This window comes from Leptidea sinapis, chromosome 25, assembly GCF_905404315.1.
Source record: "Leptidea sinapis chromosome 25, ilLepSina1.1, whole genome shotgun sequence".
In the NCBI taxonomy this organism is placed as follows: Eukaryota; Metazoa; Arthropoda; class Insecta; order Lepidoptera; family Pieridae; genus Leptidea; species Leptidea sinapis.
The window spans coordinates 1,325,366-1,350,792 of record NC_066289.1 but is presented as its reverse complement, the minus strand read 5'-3'; the positions used below and the strand labels follow the sequence as shown (position 1 = coordinate 1,350,792).

The 25,427-nt window shown below is 35.6% G+C and overlaps 1 protein-coding gene across 1 annotated transcript; it reads left to right on the top strand.

Moving 5' to 3' along the window:
* The first annotated feature begins 1,393 nt into the window (after positions 1 to 1,393).
* On the top strand, positions 1,394 to 25,144 carry LOC126972238 (uncharacterized). The gene is made up of 5 exons (XM_050818883.1): positions 1,394 to 1,460; positions 7,251 to 7,386; positions 10,558 to 10,869; positions 22,978 to 23,291; positions 24,925 to 25,144. The coding sequence occupies exons 2-5, from the start codon at positions 7,318 to 7,320 to the stop codon at positions 25,124 to 25,126; spliced, it is 897 nt and encodes a 298-aa protein (XP_050674840.1). The 5' UTR covers positions 1,394 to 1,460; positions 7,251 to 7,317; the 3' UTR covers positions 25,127 to 25,144.
* Positions 25,145 to 25,427: the final 283 nt, after the last annotated feature.

Genomic DNA, 25,427 nt, shown 5'->3' with positions numbered 1-25,427 from the left:
ATTTGGTTGCATAGTGTATGGATTTATAGCCGACAGGTGAAGTAAATATTATTTATTACATACTAGCTGACCCAGCAAACGTTGTATTGCCCTCATAGTTAACAGCTGTAGTTAATCTACTAAGTATAGGTAGCTAGAATAATGTTCGTTTTTTACCTCCTGAGAAACAAAGATTTTAATTAGTTATTCATTTTTAACTATTCTTTCAATTTGATTTCTTAACGACGGGGGCACATCAAAGGAAAATCAAAATCGTTGTTTTTATTTAATTCCGAGCATTTTCATATTTATTCACCTTTTAAACCTTCTGTGAGCTCCCACAATTAATTATAATAAGACCAAAATTAGCCAAATCGGTCCAGCCGTTCTCGAGTTTTAGCGAGACTAACGAACAGCAATTAATTTATATATATATATATATAAATATATATAGATTACAGCGAATTATTGTACTTAATACTACTCTACTTACTCTTTTTAATCTCCGAATATGTACTCAATCTGAATGCCATAATGTACAATTCGAGGTCAACATCTGAGGATATGATTTCATCTAAATATAAAGAACTCAGAAAGTTAGATAAAAAACTATCATTTCACATTGGGAAATATTATCACTAACTCTACATACTTTAAAATAAAGCCCTTCACCGCGTCTGTCTGTCTATCAGTTGTCAACTGAACAATAGTCAACTGAAAAACTACTGCACCGATTTTCATATGTTAGCGTGGATACCAATGGATAGCGTGGTTCTCGAGGAAGGTTTTAGTATATAATTTGTTAAGTTTTTGAAGCCGTATTCGTCAAAATTCACGATATAACAAATATCGTCTTGGAGGTCTCGGAAAAAAATAAGCCGTCTGGGAGCTTTCAACGAAAACTCAGTCTAAAACCTTTGAGATATAACAAAATAATATAATATGTGTATAATACAATACCTATGATGGAATTGTGTATCTCCTATAGGTCTCCTATAAGTCCGTAAAGGCATATATCTATCTCTTAAGGATAGTATATCCATTTTAATACTTAAAAAATTGGCAATTATAAGGCGGTAATGTAAAAGCTGTTAACACACTAACGTACACACGTAAAAAATCATTCAGAAACACGTTTTGTATCATCTTTAACTCATCACTTTGATTACACATTTTCGATGGCTTTAGACTACATTATTCCCGAATATCTGCATCATTCTTTTTTCTATTCACAGAACAGCGTCAGTCGGTTCAGCTAGTTTTAGTATATAATTTGTAACAGTTTATTTGTTTGACTATAAATCATAACACTATTCGATATTACAGCTTTGGAAGAAGACTTTGCATCATGCTAAGTGTTAGCTTGGACATGATATTCAGGCTAAGTTTGACTTTTGTCGACTCTGAGAGTTGGTTTCGCCTCTTGGTCTTTTTGAGATCTTTGTTCACCAGTGCCAACTACTACTTACAAATCATACTTGGTAAGCTTTTTTCTATGTAATACACAACATGAACTTTCACTCCATGTTAAGCATCATTGCTATCTCGCCTTCCTATATTGTCAGTGTGGAAGCTGTGACTGCTGTGGAAAGGACTTTAAATAGCTTTAAGAAACACTCTTGAGAACAGCACTATGATACGCCCCACAACCAGAAAGTATGAGAATAGTAAGTAGGTATAAAAAGGCAAAAAAAACAACAAACGAGTGTACGGGTCACCTGTTGTTAAGTGATCACCGCCGTCCACAATCTCCCGCAAAACCAGAGGAATCACAGGAGCGTTGCCGGCCTTTAAGGAAGGTGTACGTGCTTTTTTTGAAGGTACCCATGGCGTATCGTCCCGGAAACACCGCACAAGGAAGTTCATTCCACAGCTTTGTAGTACGTGGAAGAAGGCTCCTTGAATACCCCACTGTGGAGGACCGCCACACATCCAGATGTTGGGGATGTGGAACTCGGCGGTATGCCTAATTAATTATTTTCTTCTTTAGTTACTCTTAAAATTAGAAGAAAAATATTAATTTAAATGTGCAAAATAAGTATGAGAAATTCAAGTTTGCGACGTGCATCACTAAGAGCGCTTTCGCCCTGCGTCCGATTAGAATCGTACCGAACCGTGAAAACTCGGTCAGGAGTAGTCGTAGAACTATTTCTATGGTTGACGGAAAAGTGCTTAAACTACGGATCGGACTCTGATCGGACGTAGTGCGAAAGCACTCTAATGGTTGAAGCAAAACATGACGTCACATGCCTGCCACGTTATCTGAATTATCGATCCTGTGTACGAATTATTAGCCAGTAGTCAGTAGTGTTTGATAGTGTTTTTTTTTAATTCCCGTAGAGCATTGCGCAACATTAAAAAAAATATTAGGTCCTTACATATGAAATTGGCGTTTTGTATGGGAGGATCAAAAAGTCGAGTATTTTTAAATATAATATATTTAATTAATCAAAGTATGAACCATTGTTTTCTATGCACTTTTGCCATCTCATAGGTAGTTCATTGATCCCTTTACTAATAAAACCAGTCCGACGGGAATCAATAAAATCTGTGAAGGCGATTTGGACTGCCCCATCAGAGTTAAATTTTTTCCCTTGTAAGAAGTTGTCCTAATTTCGAAAAAAATGGTAATCTGTTGGAGCAAGGTCCGGGGAGTACGGAGGATGTCTTAGACATTCCAATTGAAGCTCATATAATTTGGTAGCCGTCTGTTGTGCAGTGTGTGGTCTAGCGTTGTCGTGAAGTAGCAGTGGCGTGGAGCGATTGACCAGCCTAGGTTGTTTAGCCGCTAGCTTTTCCATCATGGCATCGTTGCAATTGCTGACAATAGACATCAGTCGTTATAGTCTGGCCAGATTTGAGAAAACTGCAATGAACAATACTGGCACTAGTCCACCAAACGCTTACAAGTAACTTTTTTGGGGTTAATTTTCGCTTGGGGCAGGATTTGGCTGGCTGGCCAGGATCCAACCATTGCGCTGAGCGCTTCCGATTATCGTAAAGAATCCATTTTTCATCACAGGTAATGATTCGGTTTAAAATACCTTCATTGTGCCGGTTCAGTAATGTAACGCAGCAGTCGACGCGCGTTTGCCGGTTTGCTTCAGTCAATTCGTGAGGTACCCACCTTTCAAGCTTTTTAATCTTCCCAATTTGCTTCAAGTGAATTAAAACAGTTTTATCACTAACACCGCAGCCTGCAGCTAACTCGGACGTGGTTTGCGATGGATCCGCTTCCACAATAGCCTTCAATACTTCATTATCAACTTGGGTCTCAGGCCGTCCACGGGGCTTGTTCTGCAGGTCGAAATTTCCAGAACGAAAACGTTGGAACCAAAAACGAACTGTGTTTTCTTTTGCAACGACCGCCATACACATCATTCACCCTTCGAGTCGTTTCCGCAGCACTAGTGCCATGGCGGAACTCCTACTTGTAAATAATGCGATACTTTAAGTTTTCCATTTTGTAAAATGAGTGACCCAAACAGAAAAAAACAGAAGAAAAAACAAATGAATGACGGTCATCGAAGCACAAATACATGAGTAAATAGCTGTACAAATTTGAATTTGGAATTCCTTACCAAAGAGGAGAACATCGTGATTAAAGTGGCCAGTACGAAAAACGCCAATTTCATATGTAAGGACCTAATATTATCGAATACCTATCTACTTCGCATAGCTTTACACTTAGTACAAAGCACTACATATAAAATGTTTTTTTTCATAGAGTATTTAACTTTTTTATAGAGTTGTTATGATGTAAGATATAAAACAATGCCTGCATGTTCCTTTTGCTAATTGGAATGTCATTGCAGCTACTAATTATTGTAAACACGTATTACAAAGTCTTTGTTGTAAATTATAAATACAATATCAACTCACGACCATACATATAAGGTATGATTCCCGTGGGATTATTTTGTTATATGCTTTCAAAGTTGATAACACCATTGGGAATTGTTTTAAATATATTAAACAAAATAAATATAATATATTTTCTAATTAAACACAACTTCAAAATCTAACACCCACTCGTAAAGATATTCCTTCGAGCTGAGAAGAACGGGCGCTAGAAAATCATTGTTTTTTTAAATAAAATTACACAACTAATTAAATAAAAAGTGTCTCAATTTAATTTATTAGCCCCAGGCGCGATCAGACGCCCTTTTTCCGAGATACGAAAGACACCATATATTTCTATAACCTCCTCTTGATTGCTGCTTGTGGAGACCATCACATAGGTACGATTTATCTAAAATTAGTGAAGCCACATTTAATAGAAATGGGGTAGAGCCGCCATTTTTTTTGAGTAAGAAACAGTTTTAAAAAAAAATAACATTACAGACTAATGGTACACATAAACCTTTAGTTTATGAGTATAGTATAAATTGTATATGGAATACAATTTATTTATATTAAAGGCGCAGTTACATAGAACAAAAGAATAATTTATACTTAATAGCTGATTTAGCACGAAAAATAAACTTAAACATAGTATATCAAAGTGTTAATAAAATGATGTTAATCTTATTGAACTAATTAGATACAAAAAAGGTTTTAATTTAATTTTAATTTAAGGGGAATTAAATAAATCTATACGTCTTGAAAATTTATCATTATACAGTTTAGTATCTCGATTAATGAAACAGTTATTGGCATAAGAAGTTCTACGTTTAAAAGTAGAGAGCAAGGGTTTTGTACGACAAATTCGTTTACGACTGAGAGGAATTCTAAAAGTTATTTTAGGTAATAATGAAGGGGCATCGACTAGGTTACTAATGGGTTTATATAAAACCCATTACAAAACAAATTAATTAAAAGACCTTTCCATTATTCCGTTTCTAACACTTACAGAGAAAGTTTATAAAGAAATTAAATTCATGAATATATTATTACAGTTGTACAAATACACAACCTGCATGATATTTAGGAAAATTATAGAGAAACAGATACGAAGTGGGTGGTATTTTAAATTGAAAGTACCGCATCATGTACCGCATGTAGTGTAAAATCCATCATCATTAAATAACTGTCAGTATAATTGTGAAGTTTGTCAATAATATTGTAACAAGTGCAATAGATGTCCAGTCGTATCTTAGTTTTTTATATTTAATATATGATTGTATCAGCTTTGTAAGCTAGTAGTGAAGATTTTCTACTTACTAGCGGCCGCGCGCTAAACCTGCACGATACAACGCTAGTAGTAACAATGCTCTACTTACACGCGGCCGTACGCTAAACCTGCACGATACCACTCCAGTAGGCAAGATGTTCTACTTACTAGCGGCGCTATGTGCTTCATTCTAACTCTCTCTCAATAGGTTTCAATCGGTCTCTTCCTCTTCTTGTTCAGAAACGTCCCACATTTTCGTGTTACCTCATCAATTTCAGTTTCGAACAAACTGCTTTTTTATGTCTAGAGTCTATGAGGCATGCAATAGTCGCAATAATGAGTATAATACTCACACTAGCAAAGCTAAGCACCAATTATGGACTGAAAGGAAAGCTATGAAGGTGCTAAACTCTACGATGGACTATCTTGGATATCAAAGATGCAGGCACTTTTTTTTATGGAATAGGAGGACAAACGAGCGTACATGTCACCTGGTGTTAAGTGATCACCGCTGCTCACATTCTCTTGCAACTAACAACGTCTCTACGCAACGCCAAGCGATCCAGCCGTGAGCACTGGGTCCCCGACAATTCGAGCTGCTCTGCGTTGCACGCGGTCAAATGGATCGAGCTGATACTGGGGTGCGCCAGACCAGAGATGACAGCAATAATTATATACTTTTGATATATTCAAGCTCCGTTTAGCGAAATATATTGCAGATGACACTTCCCTTATCATCATACACTCATACTTACTTTGATTATTATTTACAAATATTTATCTCACGTAAGTGACAGTTTATATGTTTTTAATGAGAATGAAATATGTTCCTTAAACCTAGTTACCCAACATAATCATAAGGGCGCGAATTCTTTGACATTTCCTTATCCCAGTTAAATATCGGTTTCCAACTGCTATGTGACAGATATGACCAAGTAACATAAACTGGTAGATTATCTTGAACTTTATTAAAATAATAGCTGGTTTATGTGTTCGAGAGAAGTGTTTTTCTTTATATACTCTATCATAATTTTTACTTTAATGCCAATATTTGTTTTAGTGTGTGAAATATCGAGCAACGTCTGGCGGACGAAGCTTAATTTCATTGTATCATCACCGAGATTGTTGGCTGCTGTCTGTACGATACCAATAGTAAATGTTGTTTCAATCAACCTTGAGACATTAAATTTTCTCGGTTTTTTACTCAATATTCTTATACTGATTAGCCTTAGGTAAGATAACATTTATGTTAAGTATATCTCTAAATACATTTAACTAGAACAAAATTAATTGGTTATCCGGCTTTGTGTTACCACCTTTTCTTTAATGATATCGTAATCTTAATAATTAGTTACGCCTTATACATAAAATATAAATAGAAATATCTTAAGTTACTACACTACAATCTACTATGACTGTCTATGGTGCAGGTCTTGCCAAATATGGAGTATTATTGTCATCTGTGGTTTGGGACACCCCATTACCTGCTCTAACCATTTGATCACATACAACGTGGAACAATCTGATGACACATTTACAGCAAAGACCCAACTTCCCTCCATATAGTATCCGTTAGCGCTCCACTGAGCCATATATAGAGTACAGTCTTTATCGGCCGCCGACGTTTTAGTGCACAGAATTCTTTTTTTTTTCGACGTTTTATCCAATATTTTGTTAGTTGCTATTTTTATTATACATCTAGACTAAATATCCAAGACATAAGCAAAATTCGACTTCAAATAGCGTCTTTTCGATTTTAATAAGGACTTTGAAGCATCGTTTCATGTGTTTTTTATTGTTATTGTTTTGGAATATGTTGAAATATATTTTCTCTACGTGACAAAATATCGTAAAAAATGTATTTCAGTAGTTATTTTGTCCCAATATATGCTATAAGTTACATTTTATATCTTACACAAGCGATCTCGCACTTCAAGGTCGATCAAGGTCAAGGGATCCTTCTTAGTGTTTCGGAATGAATATCTAAAATTATTAATATGAAAGCATTTATACCTTTAGGTTGGTTTAGAGAGAACATATAAAGTTGTTTAAAAAACCATAAACACTAATAAACAAAATAGAACCCGTTGAAATTTGAAAAAACCGATCGAATTCTAGGATGTAATGACAAACGGCAAACTAAATATCATTTTTGTAGGTGGATTCCAGAGTCACCGGTGTGGTTACTTTACAACAGGAAGGTTCCAAAAGCAGAAAAAATATTGATGGATGCTGCCAAAATAAACCAGATAGTGTTATGCAGCGATTTTAAAATAAGGCCAGTTGATCAAAGAGTAGGTACGTCTATTTAATCATAAGCATGGAAACACTAATAGCATCCGTTTTCTTAATTAATTATTAAACCACCGCCGTATCTGCCGTTTCAATTATACGGGGCCCTCGGGACGTGCGTTAGCAAAAATGAATAAAAAGGCAAGGAGAGTGTATATATAATTTGAATTGTTTGTAAATTTTTGGAAAAAGTGACAGATAGATAATTATGATAAATAAATATTTCTTTTAATTTACATTTTGTTTTCCAATTTTATTGTTGCATCTAATAACTAGCTTTTGGCAGCGACTTCGTCCCCGTTTACTTTGTATCGCGCACCCTCGGGAACCCTTAAAGATTTTTAGATATAATGATGTCCTGCATCCTTTCCTGTACGTGACAAATTTTTATGCTGTGCAATTACTACCTAATGAAGGTGTCAAATTGTTACCAAAAAACATTCAATTCATAAAAAATTTATGCGAATATTATTTCCCTACAGTTATTTTTTTTGTTTTCGTTGGCGTAGCACAAAGCACTTGTAGGTACCTGTAAATAATACTACTGTGTATTGGGGCCCTCGATTCCCTGTAAATACTCTTGTTAAACATTTACCATTTTATATTCTCGCCCTTCCATCGTAACCACATCACAAAAATATAATTTCTGAGATAAACAATAACATTTTCACTAAAAATAACAACACTTTGTATCATATCATCTCAGTTGTATCACCATGTGGGTTCATTACCTCATATTGGATCAAAGGTCAATTAAATATAACACACGATAACAGTGGATTTCAACTTTTGCATTTTACTGACCGTATTACCTCACCTAGGCACCTCACTTCAAAATGTTGTTGATAATATTCGTATTTCATTATTATTTTTTTACTATTATAAATATAAAATTCCGGTTTTTTTAGGCAGGATACATAGTCAAGGGTCTCAATATATCCGAGTAGTGCAATCCCACTTGCCCCCGAGTGATATGTAGTGCTTTGTAGGACACCTACGAAGTATAAAAAAAAGTCATTAAAGTTTTTCCAAAAGAATTTGACAAATTTAACATCTGTTGACAGAAGTTAACGTTAAAGTAAGTAGTAGTAGTTAACAATTAGTAGGTATAGTATATTAGCATAAAGTGTTAAACTAGGAGTGATGTCGAAAATTACCACCCGATCTCAATCCTTTCCGCAATCCCTATGGTCTTCCAAAGATTAGGGCACCGAAGCATTTATTATAGACCAACAGCATGGTATTGCAATGGGCAAATCTACTCTATCTTATCTCCTTATTTTTACTAATTGTGTTTTTAGCGGTTTGGATTGTAAACGTCAGATACACAGATTTTCAGAAGGCATTAGACAAAGTTGACCATATTATGCTTTTACAGCAGTTGTCTTTTAATGGTATTAAAGGAAATCTTTTGCGATGGTTTACAGCTTACCTATATGATCGTGTTCAATCGGTGATTATAAATGGGTTTACTTCATCTCAAATATTAGTAAAATTCGGCGTCCTCCAGGGCTCAATCCTTGGGCCATTGCTCTTCTCCTTATTTATGAATGACATATCGACGTGCTTCCTTCACTGCAATTATTTACTCTATGCAGGTGATGTAAAGTTATATAAAAAGATACTTACACCTTCTGATGTGTGATGATACAGGAAGACGTTGATAGGCTAGACAACTATATCAAAAGAAACAAATAAGTTCTAAATTACAATAAGTGTCAGCATGTCATCTTTACTACGAGTAGAAAAACCCATAATATAATCACGTCCAACTTCACCCTTGGAGACCATACCCATAAATCTGTTCACTCTGTCAGGGATCTTGGGGTCGTTCTTGACCCTAAACTAACCTTGGACAAGCATGTGGGTATAATTATTAATAAAGTTTACCGAATGTTAGTTTTCATAACGCGTCAGACCTTTCGAAGATAAAGCCATAAATATTTACTTTTGTGTTCTCAGTGAAACTATTCTAGGATATATATCCAATAATGTAATTTTTATATTTTATTTAACCTCATTTTTTAATATAGTATGTATATTTTTAATATAGATGTATCTGTTTGTTTCCTTAACAAACAAGAAAAAGTTTATTTATAATTTTTGTTAAGAAATACTCATTACAAAAGTTCCAGTATAGTTCCAGTAGCCATTTGTGGTATTCTTCATCAGCTCCAGTTCACCAAATGATAATATCTGAATACAAATAATCGCCAACGGATCAGCCTAGAACGCGGAAATGCTGCCAGTATTATTCGAACACTTCCTCATAGTGTTTTTACTACATGTTGTAAATATAATTAAAAGTACTGTTTTGTTGTGAATAAATACATAATAAATGCTTGATTTGTTGTTAAAAACACCAAATATCTTATTTTATTAAAATTGGGCATTGTTGCTTTTTTGCAAATTAAATAAAAAAGAAAATTTGCAAAAGTGAATGATATTTTTATATGGATCGATGAATTTGTGCTTGTAATTGAAATTATACTTCTTTAGGCAGGTTATGAAAAAAATATAAAAGTGAATGTTTTTAAGGTGATAACCCTCACTTCTAGGATTAATACACAAATAAAATTTGAAAAACAAAATTTTATGAACGATGCGGGATTCGAACCCACGACCTCCGTTAAAATTCTGTTTGCTTTGTTCAATTCTCAGGTTGTGGCTTCATCTACATCTACATAAACATAACATATTGTTTAGATTTACAAGAGCGACATCTCAAGTCAATTTTCTTATATGCAAATATTGGGGTTGAGCAGGCTATCAACTGTTAAGTAGATCCTGTAGATGAAGCCACAACCTGAGACAAGATGATTTCAATATCTGCTTATTCTATATAAGCAGATATTTGGCAATATACTAGCCATATTGATTAAAATTATAAGATTAATTTAATAAGTCAATTAAAGACTTTGAGATTTTATTCTTTTGTTCTGCAATGATCGTGAGATTTTATTCTTTTATTATTATTTTGGAACAGATTCGGATACTCCTCAAGGTCCACGGTTGTCGGTTTGTGGGCAACACATTTAACACTACTATTTGGAACACTGTGCAGAAATAGCATCAAAATTCAAATCTATAAGTATTAAGTACCATCAAACCCTCGACACCGAAATGAATTCCAACATAAATTGTCTTTCTTTTATAAATAAAACTTTTTTTAGGCTTATTGCTGCTTGGAAGAAGATTGGAGTTGTCTGACAATATTAAATACATTTAATATAAGAGTACTCGTGCTCGTCAGCCCGTTGCTTTGGATGCTGCATTATTCATTATGGACGTATTTACACATCAAAGTATACAGCCATGCCCTCAAGATGAAGCTGTTAGAAGTTGTCGCCAGCGCACTTTTTATTGGTGTTCTAAGTTTTGGTTTGGCGAAGATATTCAAACTAAGATATGTGTTGGTGATTAACATATTGTTGATGGGTTCTTCAACTGCAGCATTTGTGTTTTTGGAAAGAGTTAATATCGACGTAAGTATATTATTTATTAATACGGCTTCACTCACGTTTTTGTCGGTGTCGGTACCGACTAGTTTCGGACCATTCGGTGGTCCTACATCAGGGTGAGTGTGGTGGGTTCGCGATAACGTCCCACCTCTTACTGCGGACTTGGGCTCGTAGTGCGCGGCTGGACAGGGCGGGGCGCTGCTCAATTTTTAATAATTTAATTACGTAAGTATACTTTATATTGTCACTTAATTTTTTGTAACTATTTATTTATTAACAGAGTTACAATGACATTTACATTAAATTTGCATTTACATTAAAGAAGTCTTACGTGTTAAGGATACAATACATAATTACATTTATAATGAGTTACAGCATGCACTTAAAGACGAGTACCTCCAAAGTAAAATTTGTATAATAAGTAAAGGTTAAACAAAAAAAAGGTTTTATATAATAAAAAGGTATTTAAGGAATAAAAAATACAAGTGTTCTTATTAATTTATCTGCCGAACAAGATAGATATACTTATGTCAAACGTTAACTTCTTTATTATTATAATATAGTCCACATAATCTGGGTTTTAGTATAAGGGATTGATGACCGAAATTGGTCCTTTGTGAAAAGTGGGACAGGGTTCCGCAGAGTACGGGATGGCTTTTTGACTAAAGCTCCGAGTTATTTGTAATAGCGTTATTTGTAATTATGTCTATTTGAAAGTGAGCTTAATTTAAACGTTTTTAGCCACATGATATATGGTAGTCGTTTGTCTTTTCTAATGGAATAAAATTTTTGATACTTCCTTAGAGTGCTCTCTATATCGGATAGGGATGATTATATCATTCAGGATGATATATATCTGCCTTATGATTCTCTTATACGGGGATCCAAATCGCCGTGCCATAATTCAAGTTTGCTTTATAACAGTTAACAGCGAAGAATATTTCTTAATGGAACGATAATATTTTTGGGAAGTATAACAATTCAATTGATCCAAATTTAAATAAAATAATTCCTAACGGATCAAAACGCATCCACGAAATGTCATGTTATCTGCCTTAAAGAAGAAGTGTGCACTATTTGTGTTTCGACGTAAATTCGGTTAAAGTCTTGCTCGTGTCGTCACTTGTTCGCATAAAAAAAACATTTAAACTAATGTACTAAATAATATATTCACTGTTTGCAGTGCGATATTGGGTGATATAACGTGATTTTGGCAGCGACAAGCAATTGGGACTGGTCTTTAATATTTGTATATATACAAATAAATATATATTTTAATATCTAACAATATTACAATGTCGGTGATGTTAGTTGTGTGAGCATGTCCCTCATGAAGAAGATCGCCGCGCCTTAAAAAATGTTCACTTTTTTATGGAGAAGGAGGACAAAAGAGCGTTCGGCTACTTGGTGTTAAGTGTTCACCGCCGCCGACATTCTCTTGCAACAACAGAGAAATCACAGGAGCGTTGCCGGCCTTTAAGGAAACTGCGCTTTTTTGAAGGTACCTATGTCGAATCGACCCGGAAACAACGCACAAGGCAGAACTTTCCACAGCTTTATGTTATGTGGATGAAAGTTCCTTGAAAAACTTACTTTAAGGTATATATATCACTCTCCCAATACGTAAGGCGCGTTTAGAAGGTACCCATCTCGTATCGTCCTGGAAACACCGCACAACGAAATTTTTCCAGTACCTAGTTATAAGTGGAAGAACGTGACGTGAAGGAACGTCACACATCCAGATGAATAAAAACCTATGACGTAAATATAAAATATGTAATAAAAATTATATCGTATAAAATAAGATAAAACAAGTTTTATCTACTTATGACAATTTTAGGATTAACGTAATAACGCGACATAAATAATGTAAACAAAAACTTATTGTACTAAAACTATTCGCTCTGCAAATTGAAACGCCTTCATTATTATTTATTCAAACACACATCAAAAAAGTCTAAGCAACATTAGTAGTAGTACTAATTTAAATTTTAGGATGGTTTTTCACATTAAGACGTTGTATTTTATTTTTAAAATAATATTTTTAGGGTCTTATGATGTAAAAATAGCAGCTGTTGTCTTTATAAGTTCTTTTAATAACATAAATTAACAATATTAAAATATACTGCAGAAACTAAGGTACATAAGCAACTAAACAGTTTTTTAACAAAATGAAATTTCTAAAGAAAATGAATTTATTGTGAATGAATAGGATAATTTAGTAAAAGTATGGCCTCCTCTGCTATTCAGAACTTGTCGGCAACGATTATTCATTGAATTAATGAGACTGTTTGTCATCTTGCGGTATTCGCTCCCAATGGAATTGTAGTAAATCCTTCAGCTGTTGGGTTGTTGTCACTCCGTCCAAGTCCTTCAAAACACGTCTCTGGAGCATGTCCCATGCCTGCTCGGTGGGGTTGAGGTCTGGCGATTGAGCAGGTCAGGGCGATACCCGGACGTTCTCTGTTGCCAAGTATTGACTGGTTCGCCGAGCTGTACGTGAACGCGCATTGCCATGCGTTAAAGTAAAATCGGAGCCAAAGATTTGTGCAAATGGATGGACATAAGGTCTGAGAATATCCTCAACGTAATTTTCAGCGTTCATGTTTCCATTTACAAAAACGTGCTCAGTTCGTCTGTTCTTCACGTACTCATGCAGTCGATTTCGCTTCGCATAGTTTGGGGACTTACATCAACACCACTTAAATTTTACAGCCTCAAACTATCTCTCGAGCGGTTAACAGTCAGTTGTATGTAGCGGTCTTGCCGAGTGGTTGTACTCCTTTTACGGCCTGAATGCTTTTCAGCGGGTTCCTATATTATTAGAGCGCTGCCAAAGACGACAAATAACACTTCTATGAATGCCAAAATGAGAGATATCCGAGATTGATTACTTCCCGCTTGCAACATCCCTACAGCTCTTTGCATTTCATTTGCCGTCAAATGACGTCGCTCCATGACGTAAAGAATATCTAACAATTCAATTTTGTCACTAACTTTATTTAAATGGTTGGTAAAATTATCAAGACTAAACGTAGCAATAAAAACGCACTTAAATTCAAACAAATTCCCTTTCATTTAATTTTATGAAAAAAACAAAACATAATCGAAATTTTTTTTTACAAGCAGCCAGTATGTTTAGTAACAAAAAAGTTTACATACCTATGCACTTTGAGTGAGTAAAAGACTTAGAAATTAATTAATTTAAATGGTAAATTTGTAATATCATAAAAGGCATAAAAGGTATAGTTGCTTAGTTACAATAGAGCGTTGGAGTGGACTGTATCGCGCTTTTGTAATTGAAGCTTATTGGACGAGTGGCAAACCGTACGCGGAAGGCGCCTGCATGTTCTGCTCTCACTGCGATATTAATCGCATAAAAGTTGCACTAAGCATAAGTTTGATTAAAAAATTCGGAGAAACAGGATTTAATATGAACATAAACAGACCTGAGACCTTATACCATCTGTTTATAAAAAATAAAAAGTCAACGGTACACAAAATGATCAAAGAGAAAATGTGCTTCCTCAATTACATGATCCAAGTGGAAAACCACAACGATTTACGAAAAACATGCACTGAAAGAATGCTTACTTAATTTACAACGTTACAATAGCTTAGAGACATTTCTTTAGTGATGAAGCCCATTTTCATCAGGAAGTTTATGTTAAAAAACAAAATTGCACGTATCGGGCTCCAGATAACTCGGAACAGGAGCATTAAAGACAATCGCACAGTCCAAAAGTGACAGTATGGCAACTTCTGGCTCCGGAATAATTGGACCCTATTTTGTTTAGAATCAAAATGTCACCTCAATAACCGTGTATTCCAAACGGTATGTTAATATAATTAAAACTTATTAAAGTCTTATCGTTGAAAGAGGTTCGCGCTTTAACAGAAACACGTGGTTCCAGCAAGATAACGCTTCCGACCATACAACGACTGTGATCTAACCTGGCCTGGCCACCCAGATACCTGAATATCACACCATTTTATTAATTTCTTATGGTTATACCGAAAGTCTAGTTGATCCAAACAATCCACGAACAAATAATCTTTAAAGAAATATTAAAACAGGAATCGAAAACATTTCTCCGAAGTTTTTTTTGGAAAGTTTTCATGAACTTACAGTCAGTAGAATATGTACGAATGGACTTCAAGCATTTAGACGGCATCATCTTGAGAAAATGAAATCCGCATAATTATAAAGCTTTTTATTCGAGCAATATATCATTTAATACGTAGGTCACACTAAAAGTTTTGCGTTACTTAAAAATACAAAATTATTGGCGAACGTAGAACACTGATGTGTGATAAAAGGCAATTGACAAATGATTTCCCGCCAATTGTTTTTTTTTATTACTAAGAAGGTTGCAACGTTTTAAAAAATATATAACATTCGAAATTCAAATAGTTCCGATTAGCTAGAAGTGCAAAACTTTTAGTTTGACCCATGTATTTTGTTCTATATACAAATGATTTAAGTTTTCTTTAGTGTTAATTCCGCCAATATTTGTTTTTAAAACAATTCGACACGTTTCGCCTCTACACGAGGCATCCTCAAAACGTGTTGTCGCCGTGTTGTTTTTAAAAACAAATATTGGCGGAATTAACACTAAAGAAAACTTAAATCATTTGTATAATTATGGATTTCCGCAAAGTAACGCCTAATTCAATATTTTTTTTATTTTTTTTTATTTTGTTCTATTCAAAAGTTTTTTTTACCGTTGAAATCGGTACTTTCTCAGTGAACATACTGTAGGTGTGTCATAATTGTCTTGATAGTCAAGTCGTATGTCCACATATTACCTGTAGGTACCGGTTTCATTCTTGCTCAAGGATGTTGACTGCACTTTGCAATATGAGTTCTGTTTATTTTTAACTGCCGTCTTGCTATTTACGACATATTTATAACCAGTATGTACTTACGGAACCGCATTCACAACAGAGAACGTAACGCTGCGTATATACAGGATGTCCCAAAGTTATGGGACATGAAGGGAAAGTACCTTAAATATCGAAGATAGGCTATTTTACTGAAAGAAGACTTTATGTAATTTTTAAAAGTTAGTAATTCTGCATTCAAAGATTTTCTAAAAATTACTTGCCTAGTCTGGGAATCGAACCGACTTAAATGTAAAAAAAAACACCCCTACTTTTATTATGCCAATCGAAAGAATGGCCAAAAACTAATAACTCTTCTTCAGTAACATAGTATTTTAAAAGAAAGTACCTAGTCAATTAAGTGGGTATTTTTTTGTAAATTAATGTGTTTTTCTTTATCTATCTTCGATATTTAAGGTACTTTCCCTTCATGTCCCATAACTTTGGGACACCGTGTATATCAATAATATTAACAGACTCTAATATATAATAGAATATTTATTTAATCAAAACAAATCTTATAACTATATTTACAATACTACGACTACATAAAATTAAAACTATCATTACGGGGAAGCGTACCAAGAATAGTGGCAGCATTACCCCGTTGGATAGCAAGGCTGATCCGTTGACCGAAATAGCTGCCAGCGCTTGGGTTTCCAGTAGCCTTATTGAGGCGCGAAGATAGTATTTTGAACATTCTCCGCGCCTCTGGGCCCCACGGGCCAAGTGTCTCGACACCAAACGGCACAAAGATGTATGACTCACTGAGACCAACATATTTGCGACGCTTTCTGTCTTCAGCAGTCGAAGCAGCAGCCCCAGCACCAACTGACGTAACATGGACATGAGAAGGAGCCAGAGTGTCGACGCAAGTAGCGTCCCACACCAGCGCCCTTCCCCGTGCCCAAGCCACCAGCGTCATTCCATCAGGACGCTTGCCATCGCGGCGGGTAATACCATTTGGCTCTAAAACAGCTGGTATATTAAGAGCGGCAAATGCCCTGCGGATGACTTCATTAATGCTGGCGTGACGACTGATACGGCCTGCCGATTTTAGGCAGGATAACCCGTGGCGTCCAAGAGCATCTACCTGAACGCCACATCTACATTGATGTGGTTCATTCAGTTTTATACCTAGCCGGAGTGATACGCATATTGACAATGTCATATTGTCAAGTAGCGTTCCAATCGGCGCAGAAGGCAAGGCTTGTAACCAAAAGCCCGACTCATTTTGTGTCACGGCCAAAAGACGAGCACGCTCTGTTATGTCAGTAGATGAGATCAATAGATCATCAAAGGCTGGCTTACAAAGAAGTGCGTCCCATGCTTTTTGACACTTTAAATCGTCTGGAAAATTTTGAATGTTTGCAATATTTAGCCAAGCATTGTTAGCTTCGTTCAAATACACAATCTCTGAGTTACCTGGTACATGATTTACAATTCTAGTAACCAAAGGCTGCGCACTATGAACTGAAGATAGAAATGCTGGTAAGGCAACGCCCGAAATTTTGCGAGTACCCAAACCACCAAACCGTATCGGTAAAGAGGCTTGAGACCATGCACGATCTGTAAACGCGCAATTCAAAACGGTTTCTAAAATATTTTTAAGTGAAATATCAATGACATCAAGCAAATTTGGAAATTTCCATAACGGGCTAGACCTTAAGAGGTACGTAAATTTTGGAACAAATAAACAAGACCGAATAATAGTTAAGGCCATATGAGAATTAATTTTTAATAATCTGTCCGAAACATTATTAAATTTTTTAATGTGATCGTTTAAGATCGTTGGAATTGAAACAGGAAATAATGGAGCTCCAAGAAGGTCAAGTGAATTCTTATCCAAAACTTTAATATTGGGGGCCAGAACATTAAATTTATTGATAATATCAACCCGGTCTGAAATTTGGAAATTTTCGCCGATAAAAAGCTCGCATTTTGAAAAATTTAACTCAAGGCCGATTGAGCTAAAACTTTCTATTACAACTTTCAAATCATCTAAAACAGAGTCCACTTCACCACCCAAAGTACCATCATCCAAGTACCAAACATTAAATTTTGATTTTAGTTTTGTTATGGCGGAATGAATGGCAAGGCTAAATATTGCTGGACCAAGAGGGTCGCCTTGCTGACAGCCAACAGAAGACCAAATGTTATGATTTTTGAATAATAATTTGGATGGTTTACTATAACATTGCCAAATATAATGATATATTGAAGGAATTGAATTTTTAACTTCTCTCAGCAGAGCTCCCCTATCAACAGAGTTAAAAGCATTTTTCACATCTAATTTTAAAAAGACATCACCAGAGTTCTTCTCCAAAAAAGTTCGCGCAGCGTGGACTGCAGCTTCGCAACCACTTTTGCAGCCGAAACCCAACTGAGTTGGAATGAATTTAGTTGATAGGAAAGGAGAAATATGTTTACAACAAATTTTAGAAACCACCAGCACCAACTGACGTAACATGGACATGAGAAGGAGCCAGAGTGTCGACGCAAGTAGCGTCCCACACCAGCGCCCTTCCCCGTGCCCAAGCCACCAGCGTCATTCCATCAGGACGCTTGCCATCGCGGCGGGTAATACAATTTGGCTCTAAAACAGCTGGTATATTAAGAGCGGCAAATGCCCTGCGGATGACTTCATTAATGCTGGCGTGACGACTGATACGGCCTGCCGATTTTAGGCAGGATAACCCGTGGCGTCCAAGAGCATCTACCTGAACGCCACATCTACATTGATGTGGTTCATTCAGTTTTATACCTAGCCGGAGTGATACGCATATTGACAATGTCATATTGTCAAGTAGCGTTCCAATCGGCGCAGAAGGCAAGGCTTGTAACCAAAAGCCCGACTCATTTTGTGTCACGGCCAAAAGACGAGCACGCTCTGTTATGTCAGTAGATGAGATCAATAGATCATCAAAGGCTGGCTTACAAAGAAGTGCGTCCCATGCTTTTTGACACTTTAAATCGTCTGGAAAATTTTGAATGTTTGCAATATTTAGCCAAGCATTGTTAGCTTCGTTCAAATACACAATCTCTGAGTTACCTGGTACATGATTTACAATTCTAGTAACCAAAGGCTGCGCACTATGAACTGAAGATAGAAATGCTGGTAAGGCAACGCCCGAAATTTTGCGAGTACCCAAACCACCAAACCGTATCGGTAAAGAGGCTTGAGACCATGCACGATCTGTAAACGCGCAATTCAAAACGGTTTCTAAAATATTTTTAAGTGAAATATCAATGACATCAAGCAAATTTGGAAATTTCCATAACGGGCTAGACCTTAAGAGGTACGTAAATTTTGGAACAAATAAACAAGACCGAATAATAGTTAAGGCCATATGAGAATTAATTTTTAATAATCTGTCCGAAACATTATTAAATTTTTTAATGTGATCGTTTAAGATCGTTGGAATTGAAACAGGAAATAATGGAGCTCCAAGAAGGTCAAGTGAATTCTTATCCAAAACTTTAATATTGGGGGCCAGAACATTAAATTTATTGATAATATCAACCCGGTCTGAAATTTGGAAATTTTCGCCGATAAAAAGCTCGCATTTTGAAAAATTTAACTCAAGGCCGATTGAGCTAAAACTTTCTATTACAACTTTCAAATCATCTAAAACAGAGTCCACTTCACCACCCAAAGTACCATCATCCAAGTACCAAACATTAAATTTTGATTTTAGTTTTGTTATGGCGGAATGAATGGCAAGGCTAAATATTGCTGGACCAAGAGGGTCGCCTTGCTGACAGCCAACAGAAGACCAAATGTTATGATTTTTGAATAATAATTTGGATGGTTTACTATAACATTGCCAAATATAATGATATATTGAAGGAATTGAATTTTTAACTTCTCTCAGCAGAGCTCCCCTATCAACAGAGTTAAAAGCATTTTTCACATCTAATTTTAAAAAGACATCACCAGAGTTCTTCTCCAAAAAAGTTCGCGCAGCGTGGACTGCAGCTTCGCAACCACTTTTGCAGCCGAAACCCAACTGAGTTGGAATGAATTTAGTTGATAGGAAAGGAGAAATATGTTTACAACAAATTTTAGAAACAAGGCGTCGAAATGTGCAGCCCACGGCTATAGGACGAATACCACCATCTTTTTTCTTAAGAGCACATATATTCGCACCATATAAAATTTCGGTAATTTCGGTATTAACTTTTCCAGAAAGCATGAGATTTACTAAGAGAACAATGTCCTCAAGCAACGCTCTACCCGCATCCCCTGTGGAAGGACATACCAGATCTTTCAGATGCTGGGGTGTCAGTCCATCGGGGCCGCCGGCAGAACCAGTCTTAAAGGACATTATTGCTTTTAGTACATCACCATCATTAGCCCGTAGATGATTATCGGAAAAAGATGGTTCGGGAATAACACAATTAGCATCTGGTGATGGGTGTTTACTTTGTAAAGCCAAAAGTGTTTCATTTGAGTCGGGTGCCAGGATATCATTTGAAAAAAGTATAGATGCAGCACCTTTCACGTCACCGTCATTAACTTTCTGTTCTACTTTTCAAAAAATGTTGAATTTTGAATTTTGGTTACTATTTAAAATATTGCCAAAGATATTTGGGTCAGAACAATTTGATTTTATTTTCTGTGTGAGTGAACTGTGGTCATCTTTTTTTGCATGTAAAGTTGAATATGCGAACATGAACAAATGCTCCCAACTATCTTTTGAATTTTGGTTGACTGTAGATCGAATGACTTTGGAGAGTGCAGTTGCAACAGTAATGCGAGCCCCTTTTGGAATTCGCTTTACTACTGGAACCGAATTCTTTAATTTTCCTAATAATTCCGAAAAATTTGTTGTAACATGATATGCGTTATTTGTCGAGGGCAAGGTGCTATGATGTATATCCGAAACTAACGCGGAACTGTGCTTTTTACCGGTGTGAATTTTTAAGCCTCTTGCACCTCTAAAATAACGTGTAGGAGAGCATAGGTCACATTTCACAAGATCACTGGCTTGGTTACAAACATTGTTTATGTTTAGATTATTATCACTCATTAATTCACTATTGGTCCATTTAACAGTCACTTCACACACAAGCTCAGCTATTGGTCCTCGAATGACACGAACTGCGCGTTGCTATGTGCAGAAGACAAATCTGAAAACAATAAATACCTTAGCAACTATATTAACAGGACAAAAATACTTAGGAAATATACTATCCTAAAACATTGTGATGGGTAGCCACACCGACACACCAACACTTGTACCGATGCAGCACCACTTTCTGAGGCTGGGATGGGACAGCAAGCGCTGATTTGCAGCGAAAATAATCTGAAACAGAATTAAAATATGGATCAGTAGTATGTTCTGCGTGACAGCTCAATGACATCCATATCCATAATATATAATTAATTTTGATATCAGCTATAACAGATATTGATACTAATTATTTATAAATCGATATCGTCTGAAGGATCAAAGTTAAAAACAAAGTCTAGAGACTTATACTTTACTAGTAGACTATACAGGAAATGAGAAAAATGGTTGTTTACAACAGAATAAGTAGGAAATAGGATGTTTTCGCTTTATGACATAGATAGCACTCACAGTATGTACCTAAGTTAATAAATAATAATAATAATCTTTATTATTTATTTATAATAATAATTATCTTTTTATATTATTTATCAAAATAAGAAAACAACCATTATACTGCATCTTAATCTTTACAAATAACTAAACGCAATATAACTAATTATTATTCAAAGTTACCTTTCATTATTATAGGTAACTTACGGCCGTTCCCAATATTCAGTCTATCTGTTACTTGAGATAAAAATCGTAACTATCGTTGACTTTTCTGTCCCGATAAACTTATCGATGGTAACTCACTTTATCCACGCTGTCTATCAATGGGACGACGTATAGCTTACCAGCGATAGAAGACGAAGAATTCAAAAGATAAGAAATGTTCTAATCAGACAAAGAACAAAAATAAAAGATGCACTGACCCACGCATTGAAACTAAAATGGCAATGGGCTGGTCATATATCACGACTCACAGACAAGAGATGGATGATATAGAGTATAGACAACGAAATGGAAAGGGCCGATGGGCATTAGAAAAGTTCGAAGACCGTGTAAGAGGTGGGCTGATGATGTGATTGAATACGCTGGAGAAGACTGGCTAATATTTGGCAAAGACCGTATAGTGTGGAAGAAAATGGAGGCGCCTTCACCCAAGGGGCAGATACTACTAATTAAAACATTAATTATTAATAAATAGATAAAACAAATGATATCATAAAACTTTTCTCTTTTTAAGTTCTTATAATATTATTTAAGTTAAGTTTACTAACAATAATTATAAGTTTTTTTTTTAAATTTAGTTTAATTTAATTATGTAATTTAGTATGGGAATAAAAGGCTTTTTTTTATTTTTGTGGCTGCTTACTTAACTGCTTAACCCTATCGTTTCTTACTAGTAAATAGTGTATCATAAAAGGAAAGAGTTAAATTGGGTTCACAATAGCGGGTACAATTGAAATACGCAGTTTTTATTATAAGTATGTGATTTTTGACATACGAGGTTTTTCGTTTCATTCATTATACAGCGGCGGTAATGAAATTTATATTTATTTGCGTTTCAATAACTGAAACCGACACGTAGGTGCCTACAGTCGGAACTTCACATAGGCTCCGGTACGAATCTTGAGCGGTGTGCGAAACTAATGTGAACCATTTAAGACAAGATCAATCACATATTAACCGCTTATTTAGATATATATGCAAGTCGTATTTTACATAAAAATTATAATATTTAATACTTAGATTAAGGATTGGTCTCAGCTGCATTCCAACTAGATACCGCAGGTGTAGTCGCAAAGTGCGGCTACTAATACTATGTCGAAGTGGGCGTACTCGAACCAGTCTCGAACAATGTGTGACGTTGACGTGCTAATTAAAACTAAAATGCCGGGTTGCGTAGTATAACTTTGTAAAAAATAATACTTACTACAAGAAATAAGAAAGACACTGGGATCACATAGCATCAGTAAGTATTTTGTATTCTATCAATTTCAATGTAAAATAACACGAAGCGTATGTCACAAAATTTTAAAGATGCCATTGAGTGTAAAGATGCTACGCTCAAAAAATATTTAATAGTTGCCGTTATAGAAAAGGTATTGTGCTTAGGTAGTGAGGTATCTAGTTGGCGCGCAGCGGAAAATTAAAAACCTATAATTATATCTAGTCTTATTTGTTTCAGAGAACTCTCTTGGACTTGTTATCAACCATCGGCTGGGCTTCAGGACTAGTTGGCAATTCCTTGCTTATAAACATAACGCCCAGAATATTTGCTGTGAACACAAGAGCGTCGGTATTTGGCTGCTGTCATGCTTTCGGTCAAATTGGGGCAATAGTCTGCTATCTTGTCTGCACGCTGACAACTGTAGATGACATTGTATTTATTGTGACAGTTCTGGCAGTGACATTAGTGATGGCCACCCTCTGTTTGTTGTTACCGGATGTCGATAAAAGGGAACTACCGGATACTATGATGGATACGGATTATTTTTCAGAGTTAGACACTTAATTCACATATTATATAAGTATTAATAAGTTAAAAATGCTTCACGGTGGCTTATTTATATAGTTTAAAAATCAATCAAATCAAAAATAGCGTTATTCATTTAGTTCAATTCAATTATGTAGGTCCAAATTGACTTAATTCCTGCACATATTCCTGAGGAGGGACTTAAAAGATAGACAGACGGAAAAAGATGGGATAAAGATTCCTTTTTTGTGCCACGAATCTCTAAAAACATAATAACATTTCATAACAGAATATCTTAAACATAAAATATAAAAATAAATTATTTTTTGGTTTTGTTGTTATGATATATCGATATGTGAAAATACTTGGATGCAGACATGTTTAAAACGATTACAAAGAACCACAGCACGAAGTAATTCTTGAGAATCGATTTCTGAGAGTCGGAGAGACTTCGTCAGTATTTCACATATTTTTATTAGGCCAGCTCATTCAATAGAATGCAACCTTAAAGTTCATATGATAATATCGTATCGTCGATAAGACCGATGATTTACAAGCCCTCTCTACTCTCGTATATATGAGAAGGGATGTAATAAGTAGTTACCATGTATAATGTTCGTTAATCGTGTGTTATATTTTCTTAAAGAGCGCAAATATGTTTCTTAAGTTTCTTCTCCCTCAGAAGGCCATTTCCTTCAAGAACATGAAGAGCATCTGATGGTTAGTGCTACGCCCTGCTTATTACAATGCAGTGCTGCTCAGGACTCTTAAGAACCCCAAAATTCTGAGAGGCATTGCAATTGTGACAAGATGTTGTCTCAATAGCTGAGAGGCGGCAACCCGTCATAGTTTCATACAATCTAGCTATCTATCGAAGCAGAAAATACAAATTTCAAGAAACAAATGCAGTATAACCCTCCAGATATCTGCTTTTTTGCACAAATTTTACCCATACTTTAGCTGATCATATTGTACCCACTCATAAATTGTAAAAGTACTTAAAGAAAACATTGCGATAGAAACCTCGCGCATGTACCTAATGGAGATTCTATATTATAAACATTTATCTCACAAATTTGTAGGGATTACTCAAAAGCACGCATTTCTTTGAAGATATTATTTGTCTATAATATATTAATTTCAGCACAATATTTTTCGTGCAATGTTATCGCTTTCTCTTGTCGTTCGCCAACAGGCGGTATGCGTTGGATGAAACAACATGCTTTTTGAACATATTCGCGTTGAAGATAGACGCACTGGGAAGGACCCTCTTAAGTCCGTTAGTTACGGCACCTTTTAAACCGAAACACAAATTTCCATAAGTTTGCACACTACAGTGCTCCCAAATTAATAATGCGCATACAGATCTTCGCCACTTTTCGGCAACTTTCGTATTACCCGACCGTCGGGAGACGATATCTATATAGAGTGGTTAAATGCATTACTTTTGCATAATTTAGTAGAATTATATTACAATAATAAAAAGAGATTGATGTGTCAGTAACGAGAGTTGCACAATTACGGATATTGTGCACCTACAGCTGTTTGACGATATGGGGCACCACTCCTCTTCTAACTAGCATCCTAATGTTTCCATCAGCGACATAAACCACAACACGTGGTATCAACCGTTGAACTAAAAACCGTAATCATTTTCAGATTATCAAAACCATTGCGATGGGTTTCACAAAAAACCAAATCGCCGTCGTACGAGGAAAAAGAAATGCGAATTCATTCTTTCGGCAGTGGCGGCCACAATGTCTCCGTAAACACCAACTCTCGAGATAACCTGCCAGCACAACGTATTGGTTTTCGAAAAGTTCTGGATGTTTCTCTTTGTCCGACATTTTGTAGAAAATAGTTGTATATTTCTATTACACTGGTTTACATAAATATAACTTAAGAACATAATATTGTTGTGCTTGTGTCATTTAATATTTCGCTGAGCTAGTCTGAAAATTTTATCAAAATCGGTCCGACAAGCCGTTTTGCAGTCCAAACACATGGATTGTTGAATAGGTAATTATAAATTTGTTTGGATATAGATTATTTGAGAGACACATTTTCTCTTTCAACACAAACACTTAACAAACAAGTACTTTTCAACACAATGCGATAGGATTACACAGGTAGAATTAATCTCACTTAAATTAACTATGAAG